The following is a 27,291-nucleotide window of genomic DNA, read 5'->3' as shown; positions in this document are numbered from 1 at the left end:
ATTTCATGGTATAAACTATTTATTCAAGGAAACAGTCAAATAAATCTAGCACAGACAGCCAGTCTGCCCCCTTGGAGCACAAACAGCTGGTCCGCTCCTTGGAGCACAGGTAGCCAGTTCGCACAGGGAAGCACAGACATGCTGTGCCTCCTGTATGGCCAGCCTCTTCACTCATGGTTACAAGCACTGTCACAATAAAAATGACTTTGCTGTGAAATAAAAAGAAAATAGAAAAATTTAGGACAAAATCTGATGGAGGACAAAATGACCAGTGATGCATGAGAGGAAAGTGTTTTTAGGAGAAGGGTAGTGTGTTTTGTATGGAGTTTTTTTTTTTATTTGGCTCTGATCAAAAAAAACAATTCATTCCTGTATTTTTTTTTTTTTTTACGTAGTTCTAAGTTACAGCGTTTGACTGTAATTTTATGGTTTTTGTCTGGAAACTGTGCTTTACCATTTTTTGTAACCATTTTTTCGTAACACATTTTTATTTTTTATGTTAAAGTCCTGAATTTTGACAGCTATTTCATGTAGTTCCATGTTTTTACAGTGTTTGACTGTAATTTTACAGTCTTTTTCAGTGCTAGTGCTTTGCCAGTGCTTTAAACATTTTTATTAAAGTTCTTATTGTTTTCTACAGTGTAGTCCTGTATTTCTAAAGTTATTTTACGTAGTTTTGCAATTTTACAGTGTTTGACTGTAATTTCACGGTATCTGTCTGGAAACTTTGCTGCCAGTGCTTTTACAGTTCTTTTTACAGTGAATTACAACAATGAGTGAGGGGGGTACTAGGTTCAGCTCTACGCCATTTTTCCCATAATACCTAAAAAAAACTCATCCAGGATGACATATTACAGATAATTTCTGTAATTTTACAGTTTTGTATAATGTTTTTGAAAGAGGAAAAATACTTTGAAAATCAAGGGTTAATAACTGTAAAACTCAGATTTTTTTTTCTGACTGTGTAAAATTACTGAAAATATCTGTAAATTTACTAGCATTTTGTTGTTAAATAAAAAAAAACAGGAAAATCTGTTAAAAATTACAGACCATTTCCTGCTAAATTACATTTTTTTTAACAGTGTACTGAAGTTCAAACCATTCCCGTAAAACTTGTTTCTTCCTCTGTGCTCCAGAGAGACTTGGACTTCACCTTCGAGCTGGACTTCAAAGGCCAGCTGTGTGAAGCAGCCATATCACACGACTACAAGATGCGTTAAGTGTGACCTGGACGACCCGCTGAGTGTGAACAGCTGAGCACCAGGGGGAGACAGAGGCGCTCCCATGACTGCAGAGGGAAACTCTGGGTGACGTAAGAGAGTCAGAGAAGAAGAGGAAAGGCCACAGCTGGAGCAGAAGAGGTCCCGCTGACAGTCTCACTACGGTCTCCACAGCGCATGATGACGGCAGGAAGTTACTGAAACTGACTGTTAAAACAACCCTGAATGTAACACTGACAAAAAACAGCCAGGAGTATTTTCTAACCCTGATGAATGTTATTGAGTATTGGTGTGTGTTTATGTGAGATGGAGTGATGTACCTGTGTGTTTTGTTCAGTATTTGTTTTCTGCAACCACCTGGATCTTACAGAGGGATCATTTAAACCACAGTGGAGCTCATTTAACTCAAACTGTGTTCTCTTTATTCTTCTGAAAGTAGTCTATACATTTAAGATGTAATTCTTCTGTTTTATTATGTATCGTAGGGAATGACAAACATTTGAATCCTTTAGTTTCTAGTTGTTAAAATCGAGTAATGTTGGAAAACAAACAGCCAAGGACAAACCTGTGTAGGTACGTGTCTGTGCGTGATGTGACAGGTAACGTGTTTGCGTTGTCGGTGTGTTGTAGCTTCCTGTGAGTGTGTAGTAGAAGGTGTCACACTGTTGCACAGCTTGGACTCCACATGTGCCCTGTGATGTTGACATGCCAATGACATCCCGTCCTCGTCCCCGATGCCTTGACCAAGTGCCGAAGTGTACCTACTGCTTTTCTGCATTGCTGCATTTAGCTTTTTTCAATTGTTCCTCAAGTACAGACACGTTCCTTTAAAGAGGGGGTATATTTTGCTTTTTATATGCTTAACACTGTCCCTCTGGTGCCCAGCTAGTAGTCTTGCATGATTTACAACTCTAATAAAAATCCCTATTTTCTCCCACTGGGGTTTTAGAAAACCCCTTTCCAGCCTCAGTCTGAAAGACTTAGTTTCAGCTGCTGTTTCTTTAAGACTCCCCACTCTACAAAGCCCCTCTCTTCTGATTGGCCTGCCCTTTGAAGGCCTGGTGGGGGCAGAGCAACTGATCAATGGGTCATGAACCAGTTAGGAGGTCCTTGTGTGATGACCTCATCATTTCAGCAAGTGTCATGACAATCTTGTGCTACTTTTTTTTTTTTTTTTTTTTTTTAGAATGGACGGTTTTGATCAGTTTACTGACAGATTCAGGGATTTCTACATTATGTAGAGGTTTGAAAATCTGCTCATTAAGTCTGAGCATCCAGCATTGTTACTTGACATCCATATTTAGAATATGGTAAAGCAGAATACCCCCTCTTTAATGTGTTTGTAAGCAAGCAGGTGGACAGAGAGTATGCAATATTAACAGTGAAAGATGATATATTAAAGAAACTCCCAATGCTTAGTTACTTTTACAGACATTTAAAGACTCTTCAAGATGGAATTTGATGTAAATCAGCTTTACATGTTCTTAAAGAAGGATTATCAGTCTACATCATCATAAAGACGTGCACGCATTTTGACCGCAGAAGCAGTGTTTAGCTCCATTCATTCAGATGAGTTGGTTTTTTAAACACCAAATTCAACCTGATAGCAGCAAAAAAATGTACGGTTGTTCTGTGGTCAGTTGTCAGAAATGATAATATATAACAGAGGCAACGTCCATCATGTTTGGATTTTTACAGAGCAACCAGTGTTTTGGAGTTAATTGCCACCAAGCTAACTGGTGACTCTCAGCTGAAAGTATCAGTGATTAACGGCTTAGAGTCACCAGTTAACAGGGTCACCATTTACACTGAAACACCAGCGACTTTTGTGGCTGTGTATTTAAATGTGCTATCTTTATCCAACCTCAGTGAACCAGGTTTGACCAAAAACAAGAAATATTAACTGCTGACATTCAAAATACAGATTTAACTTTGCTTATTTAATGAAAAAGTTGGTTTGGGGCTGAGGTTCTGACCAAACATGGACTCAAGATAGAAATACTATGTGAAGCTATAGATTATGATGAACAGAAACAGATTTTTTTTTTTTTTGTAACATTATTTTTATAAGCAGATTTTTGGTGACAAAAAAGAAAGCATTCATAACCCTAACCTCATTCCCACCCCCCACCTCCCCAACCCCCTACACACACACACAAATAAAAAAATATATATATATATATATACATACATATATCCCGAAAATCCCAAAACAAAACCCACACACAAAACAACAAAACAAAACAAAACAAACAACAAAAAAAAACAAACAACATCAACAAAAAAGGATCAATAACCCAACAGTCACCCAACAGAAACAGATTTTAAGGATCGAAGTAAGATTAGTGAATATTCTGAAATGATGAACCAGTCTATTAACCCTGAAATACTCAAACATTAATATTCTGATTTGGTGCAGTTCTCTGGACGTAGTTTTCTGGTTCTTTTATTATGAACCAGGGCTCAGACCCAGCAGTCTGTTTTAAATTCCTTTCTGGGTACACGTTGATTTTCTCCTCTAAAAACATTCACTGCTTTTTCACAAACCCGGGAGTCGTTTAACATCTGTCAAAGTGATGATATTAGGTTAAAAAATGAGTTTTTTGGGGGTTAATTTCCCCACGTCGGTTGGCTAACCATTATACTCCTCTGTGCTTCTGCACTCAAGTTGCGTGCACATTGATAAACAAATAACTCTTCTATAAGAATGCTAAACGCTTTTGTAGCTTTTATCAAAGGTATAAATACGTATATCCGAGGGAGGCCAGTGAAGAAACAGTTGACCCTGCTGAATCCCTGCACTTATATTTAATGATCCATCCTCCATGTAAGTTAAGAATCTCTCAGTATTTTTACGTCATGTTATAGTTTAGCTGAATTTTACAGACTTGATGAGAATGATCTCATCACTTGGTCTGCGCTCTTTCTGAGGTTTTTGCCAAGGATCAGTGAGTGAGGGGTTTTCCTCAGGAGACGCAAAAACAGGCAAAAATGATTTCAAATATATAAAAACCCTCATGTTTTTGTATCAGTACCAGATATTTATAGTTTTGTCTTACAGTATCTTCCAAACAGCCAATAACCAGCCTCTTAATGCAGTATACATTGTGCAGAGGCTGGGATGAATTGTTTTTTTCCGCACGAGCGCTTGGGAGCAATGCAGGAAACAATAACATTTATAAAGCATGCAGCTAGAGCTGGAAACAATCAACAGAGAACTATCACTTTCTCTGATCCTCTGGATTTTCCTGTACCACTGACGTTACAAACAAGCAATACAGTTATCAATGAATACTGCTTCAAATCAACTCCACACAGGAATAACAATTTCTTTATAATATCTCATGTGAAATATGTTCACTGTCACAGCTTCGAGGATAATGGCTCTGATGAGAATACGGTGAAACACAAACAGAGTTTTTCATCGAGTTTGTCAGCCTGAAAACTTGATTAATTGGCATGTTAGTTCCTCATGTATTCTTTAAAAATGTATGGAATAAGATGTTTCACATATTGTCATGTCAACCGCCGACACTGAATAAACAGCAATGTCCAAACTCTTAGGAGGCTGAATGATATTTTAAATTTACCTGGAGGAAATGACGATACACAAACATGTTTTTATTTATTTTGTGATAATAACATGTTTATTTCCAGGTGAGAGAGACCAGAGACACTGGTGGCAGTAAAGGAATATTTGTGATCAATCAACAATAACATCAGGTATTTTCATCATGACAGGATGAAGTTATTCTTTAGTTTCCAATGAATGCCTGCTTCTTTTCACTGACACTGACAATACTTTTAACTATGTGATACTGTGATAATGTAATGTGATAATTATAATTTCTGTGTATTAAAAAAGACATGATCCGTTGATTGACTGAGGATTAGAGCAGCTCTATAGAAGGGGTGTATACAGGACTCCTGAGCTCTCAGGACACTTAAAGAATGAAACCTTCAACGGTCTCGTCTAACCTGGATCAAATTAAACGGTTTCTAAAGAGTGGTTTTAGAGTGACTCTGCATGACAAATGATCTGAACCTAATACTTTTTTTTTCTTTTGCTGAACAATGCAGTAAAATGAGTGAAGTTTGGGTGCATGCACCAATGCAACCAGGTGGATATCAGACCTGAACCACGGCATGAGAAACAGAGTCCTGCACGTTTCATCCTTTTTGGGCTTCTCAGTGTTAGAAACTAGAAATTAAATACACTGAATTTGTTTTATGCTTGGGTGCCCATGTTTAATTGATTAAATAACAAATGTGGACCAAGGGGCAACACCCAGCTTAGAAAAATGAAGCTTATGTGGAAGTGCTAAAAGTTGAGGTACACACTCAGCCATAAAAACAGACTTTTACAGCATGAGAAAGTGTATTTACAGCCTGGTTAAAAAAAAAACCCTTGGGTCTAAAATGCTCTATTCGCACACAACTTGGAAGTTTAGAAGTTATTAGGATCGTTTGATTGTCCAATCACAGACACAGCTGTCAGAAAGGAAACTCACAGCCGGCAACATAACCAATGTTGCTGCATCCAAGGAATGGCTTCATTTCACGGTATCAGGAACAGACAGTGATGTCACAGAGACTACGTCCATGTTTTATACAGTCTATGGTGTGGATGACCAATGTAGAGCCAGTAATTCTGAAGGAACTAGGGTCTAAATTTGGTTCTTGGGTATTTGATCTTTCCCCTGGAAACAGCCCTGTTGGCTGTTAGTGTCGAGAATTTTCAGGGGCCTGCAAGCTGAACAATTCTGGTTGGTGGAGCACCCACAGTGTTTTTATTCCCCCTCTCTCAGCTGTGATGGACTTGGTTTAGTACCTCCTAAACAATGGTCTTCTTTGAGCCTGATAGTGTGAATGTGTCTCTATCAGCTCCTGCTCCAGTTTGAAGAGTGACCCTGTAAACTGAAGACCCTCAGCTGAACGTGTCGGTGGATATCCAGTTTCAGAATGCATCCTAGTTTAGTTTTATCTGAGAATATAAGTGTTGAAATATTCTGATCAGATAAGTATTTAATGATAATCTAAAACCATTTGAGAAGGGTGCATTGCACTGTAAGTTGTCCAAAACACCTGGTCAATCTCTTTTATTTTCATGTTTCTGATAGTAAAGCAGTCTGGTGTTTAACAGGTCATGGTTGTTTTGGGCTTTTTGGAGAGGCCTCAACCAGCAACAGCTTTGTCACCAGCACCTGTCGCCTGAAAGTGTCAATTCAAAAAATTATTATTGGGTGCAGTGAAGCACAATCAAAACCAGCACAGACTTAAGCCATGTCCACACGTAGCCGGGTATTTTCAAAAACAAGTACCCACCTTGTTTGTTTTTGAAAATATTTTGTCCACATGCAGTGGGTAAATTTGCCGGTGAGTGCGGCTCCAAGCATGCCAAACCTATAATGGGCAGTGTTTTCCAAACGTCAAACCCGTGCCAGCCAACCAGCATGAGCCCGTCATTCAGCTGTGACGTTTAAGAACTGAAAACTCTCTTTACCGGCGTCCACACGAAACCATGAAACCAGAGTTTTCTAAAATCTGCATTTTGGCCGGAGTATATAGAAAACATTGTTTCTAGTGACTGTTTCATGCGGACCACAGACATAAACGTATATAAAAATATGCGGTTTCCGAGATACTCGGCTGTGTGTGGACATGGCCAAAGTCTCCTCCATGCTAACAGCTAAATGCAGCACTGGACATAATGATGTCAGCCTGTCTCCTTCTATGGTGTCATTTTTGCTGAAAAGCCTTAAGATAATTAAGATAATTTTAGTTGTCTCAATTGAAAACAGCAAAAAGGAGTTTTACAGTGTGTTAAATAAGTAACAATTTACACAATTTACAGACAACAAATGATACAAACACCTGCAGGAAAAACAACAACTTCTAAACAACACAGCCCTTCAAGTCATACAAGACTTAAAACTTGAGTGTAGGCTGTTTGGAGAGTTCACTGCACACATTTAGTGGAGAAAACTAAATACAGAAACACTCCAGTTTGTTTTACTTCCAGGTGAAGAGAGAAAAACACCAAAACAATGATGTGAAATACAACAAAAACTATATCTGACAGTTAAATAATCAAAATAAACACCAAAAGATCAACTAACTAGTGAACAGTAGTTAAACAACCACTCATGTTTTAGTGTCTACTAGAATAAAATAAAACAGGTAAAAAACTGCACATAACACAGAGTCAGGATAAAGATACACAGAATAAAAAGCCCACAGGAGATGGGTAAAGGGATCTAAGGGGCTAAATGTAATCGAAGAGCTTCAGTTAGACAGATAAAAATCTAATGTTGGGCTCAAAGATATCCAGTTTGACCTCAGTTTGATCGGATATGTAATAGTTAATTACCGTCACAGACAAACAATTACAATGTTCCTTCAGCTGTAAATAATCTGTTTACAAAAAGTGCAAAGACATCAGTGACACACAACAACAACAACGACAACAACACCACACACAGTGGTGATCCTTGGTCGGGTGTTTCCATGGTGCTACATGCTGGAAGACTGTGAGGAGCGGTCACAGTAATGTGTCCTCAGTGGCAGGTGCTCCACTATCACAGTGGGTACGTCTGTAAAGGGTAGTGCTGCTCTACCTGTGTGTGTGCGTGCGTGTGTGGTGTGTGTGTGTGTGTGTGTGTTAGCAGCAGGATTTCTTCTTCTCTGAGGAGCCGACGAGCTGCACCGTCTTCTCCTTCTCTCTGTCCTCTTGCTCTTTCAGGATCCTGAGAGACACAGAGATTACCAAACAGATTAACCCCAGATTGAACTCAGGCTCCTCTGAAAACATGGTAGAGAAGCCGACTTGCACATGTTTCAGTATTTGTCCCCACCCTCTGTGCGTCTTCTTCATGTCACTGAGTATTTAGTGCTCTTTGTCTTCGTCACAGCGTGGAGCATCCCCAGGAATAAATTCATAATGTCCCATCAAACTCTAATGCTGTTTACATTTGTAACAGAGCATTGTGGGTATTCCAGTCAGATATATTAATTCATGTCAACAGCTGGCAGTTTTAATGCTTTGAAGCTCCAGGAATACTCATTAAATTTAACACTTGTGTGGCTAATTAACATAGAAACATGAAACGCACAGCAGAACAGTCCAATTACTATAGAAATAAAGAATATAGATGGCATCCTCACTCAGGAGACCACTGACATGATCATCTCACTGTGAATGTAACGCCACTGAAAGTCTGAACTTTGTGTAAAAACTGTCAGTGATCAACTGATCAGAAAATAAGTTTTGCTTCAAATGCAGACAAATTAAAGTCTCCTAATTAGATTTGAAATGAGAAATATGGCACAATCAGAATCAAAATGACTCAAATGAGTCTTTTTTAAGTTATTTTTTCTTGAAGTTTAGGCTTCTTGTGTGTTTATTTCGAGAGGACAGGACAGTGGATAGAGCCCCAGGCACTCTCTGGAAATTGATAATCAAAGTCCACTGTTGTGAGGTTTTTACCTAGCAGGATGTACCATGTAAAGCAGCTGGGTGATTTGTGTGAAACCAGGGAAATAAAGCAAAAATAACCCATTCTAACATCTACTTCAAAATTCAATTTTTGAGATTTTAATTGCAAGTTTGTTTGTTGTTTGTTGCAACCATACCATTCATTGCTGTGCTCACCTGGCTAAATGAACCATGGACTCCACCACATTATGACCTGAGCAGGCGCTGCACTCAAAGAAGCTCATCTGGCAGTCCTGAGAAAAACAGGCAAGACATGGTAATGATAATGATGATGATGGTTATGTTGATCATGATAAAGAAGGAAAAAAAAGAAAATCTGACTACTATTAAAGAGGGGAGGTTGTGTTTTTTCCATTCCATACTGTCCCTCTGGTACCCCCAGTAACTCTACATGGTTTAAAACCCCCCAAATCATTTTTTTCTTAAAGGGGCTGTGAGGAATTCAAAAGTGATCTTTAAAAAGTTTCCCTCCTAGATACATGCCTGATCTTAATTCACACTTTAAAATGACATTATCAGCACCAATATAAATTATTTCAAAAGACTACTTTGTAGCTTCCCGATCGGGTCAAGCAGGACCGTATTGATTTACAGCACGTATAGGTCTCTATGACAACACCACACCAGCTAACAAAGTTTAGTAGTGAGAAGAGAGATCTGTGTTTTTCTCTGCTGAAAATGATTTCTGTGATTAATTTTGTCGTGATGGTGGACACTGGAGCTTAACTGTCAGACAAAAAAAGGACAGAAGAGCAGAAGAAGGATAAACAGGAGAGAGATATAGCACAAGCTAAAGGCTAACACAGGAGCTAATCTGTTTGTGCTAATGTTGATTCCAACCCACAGTCAGCAGTTATTCTGCAGTGGTCTGTTCAAACTTGAGAGTCTATCAATAAAATGAAGAGTGAGGTTACGTTAGCTCTGATTGGTAGATGACTGGCAGGACATAACCAGGATTCATGTTACACATTACAGTCATGTCTTAGAGCACCGGGCTGTCAGCTGAGCTAAACATAGACAGCTACTAAACTACAAACAAACTGACAGTGTTCACTTGTTGGGCTCTAATTTCGTAGACCAGGCGCAGGCGCAGGCGCAGGCGCAGGCGCAGGCGCAGGCGCAGGCGCAGGCGCAGGCGCACCTGCCCTGCGCCGGCCTTCGCTGTGCGCACAGGGCGTGACCGGCGCACTTTGCAAGTTTCCTGCAGTGCCAAGGGAGGCGCAGTCCAGGCGCAGATGAGCGCAAAGCTGCGCGTCCACGCCTCCCTCCGCGCAAATGGCAGAGAGGGAGGAGAAAAGCCGCGAGTGGGTTTAACACAGCCGAGCGCTGTTTTCACCAATCAAATGAGCGCCTCTCCTCGCCTTTAAATGCCCTGCGGCCGAGGCGCAGCATCTGATTGGTCTGACTGATCTCCAGCACCGCGGAAACAGTGCTGGTAGCGTAGATGGTCAGAGCCGATGTGCCTGCAGCAGGTCAATGGACAGCGGGGCGCATTGGAGGACACGACGCGCGTCACTGTGTGGGCCAGCTCCTGGGACAGATTTAATCTGTTCCTTTGTCATTAATAGGAGTAAAAAATGAAGAGACAGTTACACAGCTGGCTTATCCATTCAGAATACTTTTGATCCACCTGCACTCCTGGTTTGTCATCGCCAAGCAGAGCCTTTGGTGATACACTGTATACTCTCCCAGTGGCTCCACCTCATCCTCCTTACAACAATGTACTCCATCTTTTTAGATCACATTAAAAATAAAGACTAAAACAGAGAAATATGGGAAATCACGGGTAAATCCTGAGTGACATACATTTATTTTGTCTATTTTGTCTTCCTCTTTACTCTCCCTCTTTTCTTTGAATTAAATGAAATGAGAGAACCAGATTTACTCAGTATCAGATGTTAAGGCTGTTTATTGTTTAATTGTAAGATGTGCATCAAACTTCCAGCTGCCGTCAGGTTAACTTTCCATTATGACAAACGGCTTTAATCTGACATCAGATGTGACGGGACAGTTAATATAGATACAAATGTATATGCTGGCTCAGACGGTTACATTAAATAGTGATTGCTGTGATTGTTTATTGCATTAAAATGTGCCTGACACTCTGGAAACCTGCCTCTGAGGCTTTGATGACATGTGCGCACATGTGCGCCTGTCACCAAATTACAGCTGCGTGGGGTGCGCTCTGCCTTGCACCGAGGATAGACCAGGTTGGAGTTGGCGAGCTTTCAGCGCACTTTTTTGGCACGAAGTTGTCACAGCGCCAACATGAATCTGCTGACACCTCCCCCTGGTGCGCCGTCAACTCCCCCTGGCGCGCCGTCACACCCATCTCTGCGCAGACGGTCTACCAAATTGTCAAATTGGCAGCGCACGGCGGTGCGCAGCACGAAATTAGCACTGCGCAGGCTGCGCCAGGCTTGCGCCCCCTGCGCTGCGCCACGAAATTAGAGCCTGTTGTCACATTAGCCTACAGATACATTGTAGCACCAGGCTGCTAGCAGCGCTACGTATATCCGGCTACTACAAGGTTTGCTTGTTGTCACGTAAACAGGGCTATGTAACTGTACTGATAAATACCTTGCCCCGTCGTGGTGTATCTGGTAAAAAGTTGACTAGAACAAAGAAAATTTGTTCCAAAACAAACACACGCCTGGTTATAAGACACATCTTTACAACAGAAGGTGGTGAGGCAGTCCAATCAAAACAGATCCTCCACAAACCTTTACTTCAGCCTCAGCCTGAAACCAGTTGTTCTTGCTCTTTGAGGCTCCCTTCCTCTACAAACCCCTTTACATCTGATTGGCCAGCTTCTAGAGACCAGTCAAGGGCAACTTGATGTTTAAGGCACACCCCTTACATGTGCCATGAACTAGTCAGGGGATCCTTATAGGATGGCTTCATAGTTTCAGCGAGTCTCATGAAGATTTCATGAAAACCTTGTGAAAATATTTTGCTGTTTTTTAGAACAGCATGTTTTGATCAGTGTACAGACAGATTTAGGGGTGAATATGTAGTGGTTTGAAATCCTGCACACTTTTAGTCTTAACATTTAGCTTTGTTACTTCATATCCATGTTTAGAATATGTGAAAGAATACGCCCAACTGTGTGAACTTCAATTAAAAAGCAACTTTTAAACTCTGATGAGGATATAAAAAACCTTTCTCATGTAACACTTTTAGTTCACACAGTAACCATAGAAACTACACTTTACACCAGAGACAAGAAGAATACATAACACACAAAATAAATTCTCCCTCTTGAAAAACCTTTCATCCCTTCATGATTTTCTGATAGAATCATAATAACTGATGGTGACTTAGGTTCAACAGATAGACCAGAACAGACCTTGGCGAGTCTTTCACCAACTCCTTTCTGAATTTGTCTCTCAGCCTCCATGTCTGTTTTGTTTGCCAAGAGCATGATGGGAATATCTTCACCCGCACTCTCCTGTGACAGAGAGAACACAGACTCAGAGATGTTGGTATGAGGTCAGCTGTAAAGATTAGAGATAAATGTGCAGAAGACATGATTGATGTACTCGTACTGTCATGTAAAGGATGGATGGTGAAATTGTTTCACACCACTAATAAAGGAGATTAACTCATTGGAAGTGTGCAGTGTTTTAATGACCTCAGCCCTTTTTGAATCCCCAGTTCAGAGTTTGATATTCACCCCCCTGCATCTTCCTGTTTGTGGTGTAAATGTCACTGAGGCGTGAAAGCAGAACAGGTCGGCCCACCTCTTTGTCTGCGTTACAGACCAGGGCTGAGACAGGGTGACAAGTGTTACTGTGCATGTTTGAGTGCAAGAGCTGATGAAGCTTTGGTTTTGTGTGTTAACTTCTCAGCGCAGAAACACAATGTGAAACAACTGCGCTGTAAAGGTGCTTTGCCATCATCATAGCTTTGTACATATACTTTATTTTTTCATCCTACAAGTGTGTCCTATTGTGGTTCCAGAGTGTGATTTCAGCATCACGATATATAAAAGTGAAGACTGTGAAGCTTTTTAACAGCCTGTTGTGGAAAGGACAAAAACTATTTCCTTTATTTATATTTTTAAAAAAAGTTGAGGATTCATGTGAAATAAACTGAAACTTCTCTGTTCTGGATGCGTGCAGCTCAGTTTGACTGTTATCGCTGTACCTTCACACTCGTCAGCCACTGCCTGACAGCCGTGAAGCTCTGCTCGGCTGTGATGTCATACATCACCGCCACGCCGTCAGCTTTACGGAAGAACTGTTTGGTGATGCTTCGATACCTGTAGCAGGAGGATGATGAGGAGGAAGAAGTAAAAAAAGACCCAGAGTTTACTAATACTTTAGTTGTCTTGACACCCAGTCATTATTCATGCAAGGTAGGGCTGCAAGATTCTGGTAAAATTGGTAATCACAATTTCTTTTTTGCTTAGAATTAAGATCACAATTCTCTGGCGCAATGTTTTCACAACATGTTTATTGCGCTGATGGACTGTAAGGAAACAAAAAAAGAACATTCAAACTGACATTTATAGGGACTGGTATTGATAACATGCCCTTCTTAACATCATTATTCCACTTATCAATCTGATTCTTTATCGATTCCCTTATCAGCTCCTCCTGTGGATTTTCAACAAAAAGTAGCTTTATAGGTTTTCTGTGTCAACATTTTTATTGAGTTTATAGGTAAATACATATGAAGCTGGCAAATTTATCTCGATATCTCTGGATATAAATCAATAAAATGGTATGTCATGACATAAGTGTAATTTTTTGTTATAAGTCATCGACCTCAGTACGTCATCTAGTGTCTGTTTTGAGTAGTGGTAGTGAAGTCGGCTGTGAGCCTGCAGTTTTTTTCTCTCTTCCTGTTAGTGTTTTGGAATTTGGAGCTCTCAGTATTGATAACAAAGACTAACTGTGATATGTTTCTGGGCTAAAAGTTGAAATTCTGCCTTAAAACCAGAGTTTTAATGATATATGCTAACCGGTAGCATATCAATGCAATTCCCCATTTATGTGAGCATAAAGCTAGCACTGAGTTTTCTCTAATGTTTTTGGTACATTAAGAGATAAATAAAACGTTGAATGTTACAGAGTGTTTTTACGTGATTTAATCAGCTCAAGCCCACTCATTTGGAGGCACTCTTACAACAGAACCTAATTGAGCTTGCAGGTACATAGGATTATTTTCTCACAAAACCGTGAATTACTGCCATGTTTTTCACTGCACTAATCTGTCGGATTGAGGAAAAAAATAATTCATTTGCTTTTGACTATCAAATATTATAGAGTGTTTGCACTGATGTCACTATTTGGGTTGTTACCCAGATGTGCAGCCACACGAACGTAAATATTGAATGGATGGAGACAGAAGTGCACGACAAAATATGATTTTAAGATGTGTTATCCGACAGCAAATGTGGCAAAGCACACTAAAACTCTTTGTGTAAGACTCAGTCATCAATAATAAAAGAGGTATTGTGAAAAATTACGCTTAAGAAGTGGGAGAGAGCCATACAAGAGTTAGCATCATTATCATCATTTACCAAAAGGTTTGAAAACATAGATATTACTACTATAATTTTCATGGAAGAGGGGTCCATGGAATAAATGATGTTTTATTCGGAGAAGCTCACTTTAAAAAAATATTTATTGACATGAATTACCTCAAAGTTATACTCTATCACAGCATTACCCAACCCTGGTCCTGGAGGACCCCTGCCCTGCATGTTTTAGATGTTATTCAACTCCAACGCACCTGATTCAAATGATCAGCTCGTCATCAAGCTCTGCTGGAGCCTGATAACGAGCCATTCATTTGAATCAGGTGTGCTGGAGTGGGGTAACATCTAAAACATACAGGGCAGGGGTCCTCCAGGACCAGGGTTGGGTAACACTGCTCTATCATAATATATTTACTTTTACTAAAGTGTGATTTTAAGATGCTATGTACAAAGTACATGGCCTACCTGACAGGAAATGCTGTGAAAAGACTGGGTTAAGGTTAATTCGGTTCAATGTCAAGGTTTCTGTTTGTGTGCCTTCAATTTGGCTGCACATCCGGTTAGCTACCCAAATCATGACGTCAGTGCAAACACTCCAATCCTGAATTAGAGTTTTCTTAGGAAACTGCATCTGCTAAGCTCAGACAGCTGGGGAAGAATAGATGATGTAAGGTATGGCTGCTCCCAGGTCATTCAAGTAAAGTGAGCAGCCAGCAGCAGCAGGCCCACGTCTTGTAAAGCTTTGTCATTGGTTAAAGGAGCAGGCAGCGATGCTGGGTTTACGGGCCATTTTTTTCCAATGCAGCCTGTGAAATAAAATGCTTAGGAATGGTCTCGGTTTAGAAATGAGATCATGTACACGTGTGAATTGATATCACAACCTTTTAATGATTCATTGTGCAGCCCTAATGCAAGAGGAATAACTTGGTCACAAACACTTTAAAAGTTAAATAAAAATTCTACTGACTATAAAGATAAATCTTTCAAAAGACTGAGCTGTGAGAAAAGAGCACAACCTGCATTAGCATCATCAAAATGAAATAAAAAAAGAGGATGTTAAGTACTGTAACAGTATGAAGTAGCTGTTTTTAAATGAGAAAATATCTCAATGGGTTGACATCTCACCTCTCCTGTCCTGCTGTATCCCACATCTGCAGCGCCACCTGGTTGTTGTCCACAGTTATTGTCTTTACGCTGTAATCTATACCTGCACATACAGAAGACATAACGCTGGTGATCACACTTAGTTTTATGTGCATTTGTTAGGTCATGTTTAAGCATGTATGCACCATATACTCCATTAAGTCACTCTTCCCTGATTTGTTACAGGTTATTGGTTTTTACATCTAAATTTGAAACTTTATGTTTCAATCCGAATAACAACCTTTTGTATAGTTAAGATCTTTCATACAAATCAAATGCAGATACAAGTGCTTAACACTGACTTAGAACTATGTTAACTAGAAAAGCATTCAGAGAGTGCAGACCTACACCAAGCATATTCTGAATGTCACCAACACTTTAGTCTTACTTTAATGTTATACTCCCTTTCAGCAGACTGTCTGCTACTATTTGGTGTTAGTTGCAGGTTTGTACGATAATTTGTTTCCTGACAGTGTTTAAAATTATGACCCAGAACACATTTCATATTCCAGATCTTGGTATCCAGAATATTGTCAGGATCTGTATGGTACTTTTACTTCTGTCAGAAATTATGGTGACCTTGTCTTGTATTGTTTTGCAAAGCAATCTGACCATTTATGGTGGAGTTATATACACACATGGTGAAAACGGCCCTATCTCACAATGATAAAGAATATTTTAAAAAAATCCTGGATCCAGACGGTGATCCAGATCACCTCCAAAATTTAATCACTTCTTCCTTATCCCATTTTGAACATTTCTTAAAAATTTCATCAAGATCTGTTTGCTACTTTTTGAGTTACTTTGTTCACAGAAAAACAAACCCTCTCAAAAACATAACCTCTTTGGCAGAGGTAATAAAAATCTATAAATCAAGTAAGAGCAAAATATATCAAAAGATTTAAGAGACTGATGCACATCCAAAAGAGCAAAAAAGATTCATTAAACAGTTTAAAAGCTAGTAATAGGTCATAACATTAAAATAGCAAGAAGATTAAATATAGCTGAACTAAATAAACAAATAAAAGGGTGAGGAAAAATGTTGAAGATAAATAAAAAGCTGAGCTGAAGATCCTTGACAAACACATTTCAGCACTTTGCTTTTTCAGCTGCACATGTATCCTTAATAAAATTTAGGAATGTTGTGTTTTAAGAAAGAAAATTTGGAAACGAAATACTTTGCCCCAGAGAAGTCTACAAAATAAAAATGTGTTTCATTGTTTGAAAGGTTGACACTCAGCAAGGTTTTTCTTCTCTTTTAAAATATCTCAAGGGGACCCAGAACTGAAGACAGCTGGTTATCTCTAGTAGTCACAGTTTATTATTAAACATAAACATGAATGTGTGTATTAGGATGTGACATCACTTATTATATTCTTAGCCTGGCTGTGCATTAAAAGCAGAGTCTTTGTACAATAGCCTGAACTACAGCGCTAAAGCTAAGCCACAGAGTAAGTCTACATACAGTCTTTAGCCACTGATGACTCTGCTGTGGGGAGTAAGTGTTAAAAGCTGGTGTTAAAACCATCTGCTATATTCAAACTGCTCTGTCAGCCACACACACACACACACACACATACACACAGAGCCTGAGGTCAACCACACAGCTGGGTGTGTAGCTGCCTCTTCTTACGGGAAATGAAGTGTGAGTCTGTGCAATACTTGTGTTACATACCCACAGTGGCTGAAGTGCCTGGGTGGAAGCTGTCGTCACAGAACCGTCTGAGCAGGGACGTCTTTCCTACGCTGGAGTTTCCCACCAGGACGACTTTAAAGAGGCGGTCAGGTGGTGATGGACCTCCTTCACTCTGGAGGAGAAGGAAACAAACAGGGGAAATGGTTACAGATGTATTCTTGTCTTTATGTTGAAAATGTAAACACATTAATGCCCCTGGTATTAACTTACATTTATGCTGGTCTCTTTCCCAACAGGCTGACCTCTAGGGGAGGTCGGTGTCTCACTTTCCTCTTCCCTCACCTCCTGCAGCTTGGAGCTAGAGGCAGGCGGGTAAATATCGCTCATCACTAAGTCTATATTCTCCTCCTCTGACGCCTCCTCTCCTTCACTGCACTCCTGAAGCGGGCTCTGGGCCAAACTGTCAGTCTGCAGTAAATGTGGGAGGTGATCCTCCTCAATGGAGATGATCCTCTGGAGGTGTCCTCTGGTCTGACGCGAGCCATTCGCCAGGTTGTGCCTCAGAGCGCTGACAGTGAGCTCTTCTACGTCCCCACTGTGGACAGAAGGTGACACAAAGCTCACACATGACAGAGACTGATGGGCTTTGTATTCAATATATCACATTCAAAAGGTTTACCTTTTAAAGACAGATGAGTGTTTAACAGTGCCGAGTGAAGGCCTCTGCCTTACACCTGGTGTCTGCGAGGAGTTCACTGGTTTCTGCAAAAACAAAATGCAATGGTACAGCTCAAAATTGAAGTGTCAATTTGAAGTGTCTTGAATTTAACCCTTGGCCTTTTACCAGCCCAGATCAGCCAAGATATTGTTTATCCAAAGTTGTAAAGAGAGAATCTGGGACCCTGACTGGTCGTGAGAGGAAAAGACAAAGTAATCGAGGCAGCACATTCATTTTCACTATCTCATTCTTGAACTTGAGCAAATACAACCCACTGAGCAAGGAGACGTTCAAAGGAAGTTCCCTTGTAAAATAATTTTTGTCAGTCTCCAACCAGCATCTCTCCAATCTCAGTGCAACATCCATACAAACTACCATTTGATTTCCTCAGCATTAGATGGTAACTGTAAACGCAAACACAGGAGCTACACATTTCCAACTCAAACCTGCTGCTGAGCCAAATGGAGCTACAGGAAAATCGACCCCTTCAGGATAACAAACCATGATTTTAGAATGGAAATTGGAAATGTAAACAAAAAAAATTTCTATTTCATCCCTGCTGACCACCAGAGGCGGTGCTTAAAGCACTGAATATTCCACTTCGTGCATGCGCAGTGCGAGTACGTATACCAACAATGTTACCTGTGACCCTGCAGAAGCTATATCTCCCGGTGTCAATCCAAGGCACGTCCCTTTTTTTTCTTCTCGCATGCAGTTTGCTTGAGCGCTGTGTAAAAGCTTCAGTAAGGTGGCTACCTTATACCCCATTGCTGGTAGCTCAGTGACCTCGGTGTGTTGGAGCAGCGAACAAAGTTCGTCCTACAGGAAGTGCGATGGTGATCCGCCACTTGTGAAGAGTGTTTTATGGTAGCTTCACCTGTGCATCATCAACCTCTGTTGGCGAAGGCAGCATGCACGCTGCCTCACCCCGGCATATGGTTGGATGTGTTTTGCCGATGCACTCTGGATGAGGTGAGTATATTTTCCTTTGTTTTCGGCAGATTTGCCTTACTATTAAGATCGTTGGTCTCAACTGCGTTTGCCCCGCCTCACACTGACGATTAGCTTACCAGGGCCCTGTTCTACGAAGCAGGATTACTGCCTAGCGAGGTAGCTTTGAGGATAGGTTGTGGATTCCCTGTTCTACGTCACGGGATCACTCCTCAGCAAGGCGAGTCTCCATGGCAACCTACACTGAACGGCTAACCTGCTCCGGGGCAGGTTAGGTTCCAGATCGAACTCGCGGACTATAAAAACCCCGCCCACTGACCAATGAGCCCTCACGAAAAAATGGCTTGTCCGTTCTTAGAGGATCCCGTGGACATCGGAGCCCGACCCACTCTCTTTTTCGGATGACCACCTTTATGAAAGTTACCGGTTTTCCAGGGAGGGGTTGGTAGTACATGACACTTTCTACAGGTAGTTAAAGGGAATGAAGAACTCTCATTGCCGTAATAAGATCTTCAATGCCAACACTTCTGTTCCATGACAATATTTTATTGCCCATATTAAAATTGTGACAGGAATTCATGTAGGACTCATGTGGGCTACATATCACATAAAAAATGTAAATAGATAGGAATGAACAAATGAATAAATTCACGTAAGAACTAAATTAGATATGTTGCATGTTACAGTAAAAGTGCATGGTGAACAGTGCTATTTCAGGATGAGAATGGCACAAAATATTTTATTTGCCCTACACCACTACACTTACGCATTTAGACTGTCAGCAAGTTTCTGCCAGCACTCCTTCTGTGCTTTAGCAGCGGAGACAGTGCTGCTTTTAACGTTAATTACATGTTTCAGCTCGTCATACTTCCTCATGATCACCTCCTGCTTCTCCTGTGTGAAGTATGCGGTCCTTCCGTCTCTGGCCTGCTCTGACGCTCCAGACTGCTCCAAGTTCGCGATTGGTTAGATGCAGCGGGCTCCGCCTTATATCTGTGCACGCGCTCATTGCCAAGCTGGATCCACTTATGAGGTTGATAACCAGCGTCGTAAAACTGTGTAGCGCCAGCTACCGCGCTCAGTTCAGCGAGGTACCTCCAAGGCTATCTCGCTAGACTGAACTTGCTTCGTAGAACAGGGCCCTGGTAGCCTCTTTGTGTTCGCTGACGGGTCGCGTAATCGTGCCTGGTGCCCAGCGTGGATTGTTTTTTTTGTTTTTTTGGTGAGTGTCACCTGTTGAGAGTCAGGCGTTCTCTGACCTTTGTTGTAGTGCGTCCACAGCAGCATGGGATTCCTTTGTTTGCTTAACGGGAGTTAGCTGCTACTATCTTGTGTTGTTAATGAACCCTCTCTGGTTAGGGACTACGGTGTAGTGGTTTTTCTTTTTTGTTGGCATTTGTGGCCTCTCCTGGTACAGGCAGCGTGCACGCTCCCTCCCCCCAGCATACGGATCCTTCGTGTTAAGACTGTAGCGTTAGCGCTGTGGTTGAATTAAATTGAATTGAATTGATTTTTATTTCGGTCATGTCGACACACATATACAACATCACACATTGTCAATAGATGATCACATTGTACATGTCTGAAAGGGAAGACGGGAGAAGCAGAGCTTATCTAGTCCCGTCCCCGTTTACTCAATATTTAGTCTCCTCTTTTGCACATGGCAGCAGTTGAGCACATTATCTCTTTGCTCATTGTGGCCCCAGACGAAGCCCTGCATAGAGATGCTAGGTCCCCTAGAGCCCAGAGTCGGATCACAGATGACCTCATCACTAGGGCTTATGATGTGGGACCACGTGCTGCACGCATGGGGAATTCACTGTCTCACCTGATGTGGGCCCTTTCAGCCTCATTGCAGGACGGCAGTGTGACTGCTGATGCTCACACCTTTTGTGATGCCTCGCTGGAAGCATTTGGCTTAATTTCCAGGGAGCTGGGACGACTGATGTCTATTCTGGTTCAGGCTCGCCATCAGGTTTGGCTGTCACAATCCAACTTGACAGAGGCAGCCAGGAGAATGCTGCGCAGCTTGGAACCAGGGCAGGTGTTTGGTCCTGCAGCCCAGGAAGCGCTGGAGCAGACCATCCAGGCCAGGCAGACCAGGCAACAGCTTGCGGGTCTTAGGCGGATCCTGTGAGGCCCCCTGTCAGCCGATCTAGTGGTCCCTCGGCTGTCTTTTGCTCCACAGTTGCACAGTCTGTGTGGCAACACATAGTGGCGCCTTCCCGACAGGTCAGATCTCCTGTCCCAAATGGCAGGGCAGATCTGGCACCCCAATCCACACCGGCTCCGATTGTGCGTTTGGCCGCTGAAGGGCCCGAGGCACTGTTGAGTGCCTGTGCAGACTCTGTCCAGTATATTATACAGAATGCGAGGGCACTATCTACTCGTCTCCAGTATGAAAACAGATGGAAGTTGTTTTCCACTTGGTGTACTGGTAGAGGTGCGGACTCTGCAAACTGTTCTGTGCCAACTATTTTGGACTTCCTCCGGTTCCTTCTGGATGAAGGCCGATCTCCTCCAACTTTGAGGGTTTATGTGGCAGCGATGTTGTGTCGACACATTAGAGTTGACGACGTCACAATTGGTGGTCATAGGCTGGTGTCCCTGTTTTTGAAGGGGGCTCAGAGGCTGCATCCCCCCAGGTCCATGAGGGCCCCACGGTGGGATCTTCCCCTGGTGCTAGGGGCCCTACGGCGGCCCCCATTTGAGCCCTTAGCACAAGCAAGGCTGAGGTGGATATCACTTAAAAATGCGTTCCTTCTGGCCATTTCTTCTGCAAAGCGTGTCAGTGAGCTGCACGCTCTGTCGGTCAGTGACTCAGGCCTGAGGTGGATTTCAAATGGTTCAGGAGTCATCCTGTGGCCAAACGCAGCTTTTCTTCCCAAGGTGCTGTCCTGTGCTCACCTCAACCAACCTATTCTGCTGGCACGGTTTGACCTGCCCTCAGGGGAGACAGAGGATGAGCCCGAACTGTTGTGTCTGGTGCGGGCTCTGAAGGTCTACACTGCAGCCACTGCATGTCTTCGAAGGTCTGATCAGCTTTTTGTCTGTTACGGTGGTTCTGGCAGGGGTTGTGCTGTCTCCAAACAGCGCTTGTCCCACTGGGTTGTCGATGTAATTGTCCATGCATATCGGGCAAGTAAGCGTCCCCTTCCACCTGGTGTGAGGTGCCACTCTACCAGGAGTGTGGCTACGTCATGGGCTGTCCTGAAGGGAGTGCCCCTGGAGGACATATGTGCTGTGGCCTCATGGGCTTCTCCGGGCACTTTCTCCAGATTCTACAGAGTGAATGTGGCCACACCCCATCCATTGGCTGTGGTCCTGCAACCGGAGTCCTCTGACCATACTCTTTGATGGGTGGTAAGCTGGATTCCTTGTGACTTTTCTGGTATAAGTCATTCAGTGCTTTAAGCACCGCCTCTGGCAGTCAGCAGGGATGAAATATAACAGAAAGTTACGAATGTAACTATGGTTCTATGAATCCCGAATGACCGCCAGAGTACTCTGTCACTCAGAATCCTTGTTTGCTCGTGAGAAGATTCTGTAGGGAAGTGCCCTGGATTGACACCAGGAGATATAGCTTCTGAGGGGTCATCCAGGGGTCACAGGTGACATTGTTGGTATACGAACTTGAACTGCGCATGCGGGAAGGGGAATATTCAGTGCTATAAGCACCACCTCTGGGGGTCATTCGGGATTCATAAAACCATAGTTACATTTATAACTTTCCGTTCTATTCATAACTTTTAACAAGACATCCAAAAACAATGTTTAAAGGATGTCCTTTGAATGTCTGTTTGGACTGTCAATGTCATAAATGGACATTCAGTGGATGTGGGGAAAAAAAAACTCATCTGGAGGCGGGGGTTCCAAAACTTTTCTTGTTCAAGACCCAAAACAGAAATTTGTGTCTCCTTGGGGCCCAAACTCAACCTTTATTTTTACTTGACCATTCATGATTCTCCAATCACTGTTCTCCTCAGACAAACTTCAACAGCAGTGATCAGAAGATCAACATGTTAAGGCAGTGTTACCCAATCCTGGTCCTGGGGACCCACTGCCCTCCATGTTTTAGATGCTACCCCAATCCAGCACACATGATTCAAATGAATGGCTCGTTATCAGGCTCTAGCAGAGCTTGATGACGAGCTGATCATTTGAATCAGGTGTGTTGGAGTCGGGAACATAAAAAACATGCAGGGCAGGGGGTCCCCAGGACCAGGATTGGGTAACACTGTGTTAAGGCAAGCTTTGTCAAGGGGTCATTTTTACACACACACACACACACACACACAAACACACACACACACACACACACACACACACACACACACACACACACACACACACACACACACACACACACACACACACACACAGCATCTCATCATTTTCTTTAGTTCAATTTTTAATTCATTTTCACTTTTTGTTTTTATTTAATTCATTTTTAAGTAGGTTGCGGTCCATAGTTTTGACTGCTGTGTCCAATATACCCCCCCCCCCCACATTCACTATATAGTGCACTATATAGTGAATAGGCCATTTTGTAGTGCTGTCTGAAATCTCTGTAAGCATGGTCATTCACTATATATTCCACTCAATGTATCCCACAATGGATTTCAAAAAGTAGTGTATTAGCAATGCTCACTATATGAGCAATATATACCATCATGAATTGAGGTTCAAACAGAAAAAAATGGCTGACTACTGATTACTGATAGCATGAGACAACATTAAAAACTGTCAGAGAATAACACTTATCTCTCTGTATAACTCTCAGACGAGCTTGTCTCACATCTCAGCAGAGAAACAAACAGCACGGATGTCAGCCGCTGAGCCGTTCATCGCGGGTGATGCATTCACTGGACCTTGTAATCTCAAACACAGCATAGGTAGCTGCTCAAGTATATGGTTCATTAATTTTATAAATAATGTGTAATAAATGATTATATTATATTTGGCTGTTGCGGAAAATATGCCAAGTATAATATTGTTATCACTGAAATAGATATTGTTTTGCAGTGTTTTAGAAAAAGAATAACTGTAAATCCCCAGCGGCGTGAGAGTAATTACTTCACTGTCAGCGGCCGGCAAGTGAGTCAGTAGTGTCAGAAATGTTGTTTTTATTTTAGCTGATTGAGTGGACTATATAATCCACTACATCTAATTCACTATATGGTGAGTAGTGAGTAGGGAATGAGTGAATGATTTTGGACACAACCCTTGTGTTTGGTTTAGTTCTCCCTTTGTTTCCCTCCTGATTAATTGCCCCTGGTTAATGGTCTGCACCTTTAGGAGACCAAAACCAGACGTCCAAAAACACAAAAACAAGAATAATCCTCTGGGATCTAAAAGGTGGAGTGGAAGTTTGACTTTCTACAGCCACCCACTAAATCTATTAGAAGAGTAGACAAACTAAAGGAAAAAGGCCTTGAACAAAGGTTGTGTTGCTTGGTGGAGAGATAACAACTGCGCAAAAAGAAGACATCAACACTCTCAAATACACCCGCTTTCCCTCAACACATACACATGCTCTTAAAACAGCCATCCCACAAACCAAAAGAAACCATCTGAAGGTGTTGGCTCTTTGGTGTCACACACCTAACTGAGGTAAAGAGCTTCCTTTCATAGACTCCCCAGGCTGATGAGCAGCAGCTGGGTGCACTGAGGACAGGTGAGCTGAGTGAGAGCTCGTTAGGAGAGCTGGAGGTCACAAACTACCTCCATCTGGAACATCACCATGGTAACATTTAGATATGGCCTCAACTGACAGGTATGATCAGACAGACATACAGGACACGAAGTGTCACACTTACAAAGATTTTTCAAGGTCAGGAAACTATGTTCACTCATTTTATTCATTATCTTCATAGATTTTTCCTACATTCATCCATTCATTTCCATTAATTCCATAAATTTATTCACCCATTTCTCCTTTCATTCATTCATTCATTCGATTCAGTCATATATTTCCTCTCCTTGTTCAGAAATTGTTAATTGTCTTGGTAACACTTTTCTTTAGAGGTCCACAAATTTCATCACACTTAGATAATAATCAGACAAGGATTTTTCTTATTTATTCAAAATAAGCACATGACTTCTTTAAGATAATGCCTAAATTTATTGTCGCAAGTCACAACTGGTAGGTTATTGGTTTTTTTTTCAGTTTCTTTGAAATTTACTCCAAATTGCAAGGTACGAAGGTGACAATTAGCAAATAATTCATTTGAAAGAAAATCACGACCCACCACAAAATGTTTTAAGAAGTATCCCAATTACCTTTGAAATGTTAAGTGATTAATTCAGTTTCCCAATAAGCAGTTGATAGTTAGCTATTCATTTAATTTCACCAAGTTCTTTAGTACCACATAATTAAGATCACATGCAAAATGATATACCTTTATGATTAGGCCTATAATGATTTACATGGTGCAACTGAAGGCTTCAGATGTGATACTCACCAAGGGTGGGGTTGTAAATTTGTATTACCTAATTGTGATAGACACTGTGAGTACAGGTGCATTGCAAAACAGAATCTGGCCAGAAGTTGCGTGCTAATTATCGAAATTTCAGGGGTAATTTCAAGGAAATAAGAAAAACTTTTTCTAATTATTACCTAAGCGCGATGAAATTTGCGGACCTCTAAAGTAAAGTGTTGCCATTGTCTTGCCTAATTGTCTAGTTAATATTTTAAAGGTCAAATTTTTTTTGTTTTAAGTAATGTGGGGTAATGTTTTGATACCCTGACCTCAGGCTCATGGGCACAGGTTGCTAGGCCACATCCTACTTTGCTCACACCGTTCCTCAGTAACTATGGCAAGGTTATTTTGGCAGCTTCACTTTCAGTACAATTAGTCCATTAGCTCTGTCGATTCACTTGTGACACATAACGTCTGAGTTTACCTTGTAACAAATTGCTGGGTAAGCGTAACTTGTTCATGTTTGCTGACAATTATGTTGTGGGAACAAAACGAGACATCGTCTGGCAGTCTGCTCCTGTGACTGTGAGTTTGAAACCATCACCTGAACTCTTCTCCTTTGCATTTGAGGATCTCCCATACAACAGACTGTAGCTGCGTGAACACGCAGCTAATTCAGAGAGACCAACCTTAGTTTTCAGTAATGACTTGTGGGTACTTTTAGTTATTGTAGCATTACACAGATTCACAGATATATGTACACTTTTTCTGGTTTATGATCATTTTCAGCTCTCTGTACATACTAAAAGACCATTTATATTTGTGTATCTATGTAGGGCGTCTTTGTGCATTTGAGGATTATTTTTAACAGTTAAAAGTTCTATGTCAATACTAGCCCCATATGAGTGCTACAATAAATGTTACATACCTGGTAACGCATGTCTTTTTCATCCCGTAAATGTTTGTTCATTTCCCTTCAACAAAACAGCAAAACAAAGACAGAGTGAGAACTCTGCAAATTCAGTTTTGTTACTTTAAATCAAAAGTCAAGTAAAAGTCTGACCTTTAGACTCAACCACTGAAGGCCACAGGCTCAACTAACACAAATATATTCATGCCAAGTTCCTGGATTAGGAATGTGTTCTTTTCTTCTTTTGATTCATACCTCAGAAGGTCCAGTTGTTTGAGGAGGCTCGCTCGTTCTCGCTGAAGTCCCTCGGTGAGCCTATAGATTTCCCTGTAAACAAAGTCAGTGAAATTTCAAGTCAGAATCAGGAAAGGCTCAGCTTTACTCATTTAATGCATACAAGGAATTTGTCTTCAGGATAACTCTACTCTAAATGGAGATATAAACAGATTTTAGTCTTTGTCAGTCTGAAAATTGTAAAAAAAAAACAAAACACGTTTGGATACTGAGATAATAGTATGATGATGGGAACGGCAAAGGATGCTCAGAAATATGCTGTAATAGGATATCATGTGACACGACAGTTATTTGGTGAGAGGTTTAAATTAATCAGTGTAAACTATGTGTATATAGAGTTATGTAAGATCACATGTGTTTGCATATAAACCAAAAAGTAAGAAATCTGTAACACTGAGGCTGGAAAATAAAGGCAGAGTTCATAATGAAGCCAAATAGAAAGTGTTCAAACTCACATCTCCTTCTCCTCGTGGAGCCGTGTGGACTGCTCCTGCAGCAGACTCAGCTGGTCCTGAGCTAACAGCAGCTCCTGGGTGGTCTGATCCAGCTCCCGACTTAACTCATCGTTGGTCTGCTTCAACTTCACGTTCTCCACCATGGCCTCCTGCTGTTCGCTGTGAAGCTCGTGACACTGAAGCTCCAACTGGAGACAGAGAGGTGAGCGAAAAACAAAAAACAAAAACAGGTCAAAAGCTTTAATTGACAGCCATTTGACAAACAAGAGACCTGTCAAATGGGTGACAGGCTAATTACATAGAGACTTAATTAAACTGAGTCAAAAAAGGGTTAATGCTGTTGTGGTTATCGTCTTTTTCATCTGGGCTCTGGCATCAAGTTTCATTTACAGAATACACAACCTCAAAAGCCAGTCCATTGTCAGAGGATTAAACAAACACATGTGCTTGGTTCAGTTCAGATGGGATGTAATGATATATTTAAGTTATTAAACAACACAGTTAATGATGCTTGGTTTGAATCCTTTTTTTATAATATCTTTTAAGAGTGGCAACCAAA

The 27,291-nt window shown here is 41.4% G+C and overlaps 2 protein-coding genes across 3 annotated transcripts in view; one reads left to right on the top strand and one right to left on the bottom strand.

Annotated features, from left to right (window-relative positions):
• LOC141796381 (protein arginine N-methyltransferase 8-B) overlaps positions 1 to 5,081 on the top strand; it is a 74,745-nt gene extending 69,664 nt beyond the window's left edge. The window contains exon 10 of one of the 2 annotated variants that reach the window (XM_074677450.1): positions 1,137 to 5,081. In XM_074677450.1, coding sequence (XP_074533551.1) covers positions 1,137 to 1,220 — 84 coding nt within the window. In that variant the 3' untranslated portion in view covers positions 1,221 to 5,081. The remainder of the gene's footprint in view (positions 1 to 1,136) is intronic. The other variant, XM_074677449.1, reaches the window with a different exon arrangement.
• A 1,914-nt stretch (positions 5,082 to 6,995) lies between these two features.
• cracr2aa (calcium release activated channel regulator 2Aa) overlaps positions 6,996 to 27,291 on the bottom strand; it is a 47,132-nt gene continuing 26,836 nt past the window's right edge. The window contains exons 8-18 of the mRNA XM_074677448.1: positions 26,733 to 26,920; positions 26,239 to 26,310; positions 26,002 to 26,047; positions 17,662 to 17,744; positions 17,253 to 17,577; positions 17,022 to 17,154; positions 15,329 to 15,410; positions 12,865 to 12,979; positions 12,065 to 12,166; positions 8,872 to 8,948; positions 6,996 to 7,966 (exon numbers count right to left, since the gene is read on the bottom strand). Coding sequence (XP_074533549.1) covers positions 7,882 to 7,966; positions 8,872 to 8,948; positions 12,065 to 12,166; positions 12,865 to 12,979; positions 15,329 to 15,410; positions 17,022 to 17,154; positions 17,253 to 17,577; positions 17,662 to 17,744; positions 26,002 to 26,047; positions 26,239 to 26,310; positions 26,733 to 26,920 — 1,308 coding nt within the window. The 3' untranslated portion in view covers positions 6,996 to 7,881. The remainder of the gene's footprint in view (positions 7,967 to 8,871; positions 8,949 to 12,064; positions 12,167 to 12,864; positions 12,980 to 15,328; positions 15,411 to 17,021; positions 17,155 to 17,252; positions 17,578 to 17,661; positions 17,745 to 26,001; positions 26,048 to 26,238; positions 26,311 to 26,732; positions 26,921 to 27,291) is intronic.

This window comes from Halichoeres trimaculatus, unplaced genomic scaffold (assembly GCF_033239565.1).
Source record: "Halichoeres trimaculatus isolate MK-OKI-2021-1 unplaced genomic scaffold, fHalTri1.1 fHalTri1_scaffold_10, whole genome shotgun sequence".
In the NCBI taxonomy this organism is placed as follows: Eukaryota; Metazoa; Chordata; class Actinopteri; order Labriformes; family Labridae; genus Halichoeres; species Halichoeres trimaculatus.
The sequence above is the reverse complement of the archived record's forward strand: the minus strand, read 5'-3'. Positions and strand labels throughout refer to the sequence as shown.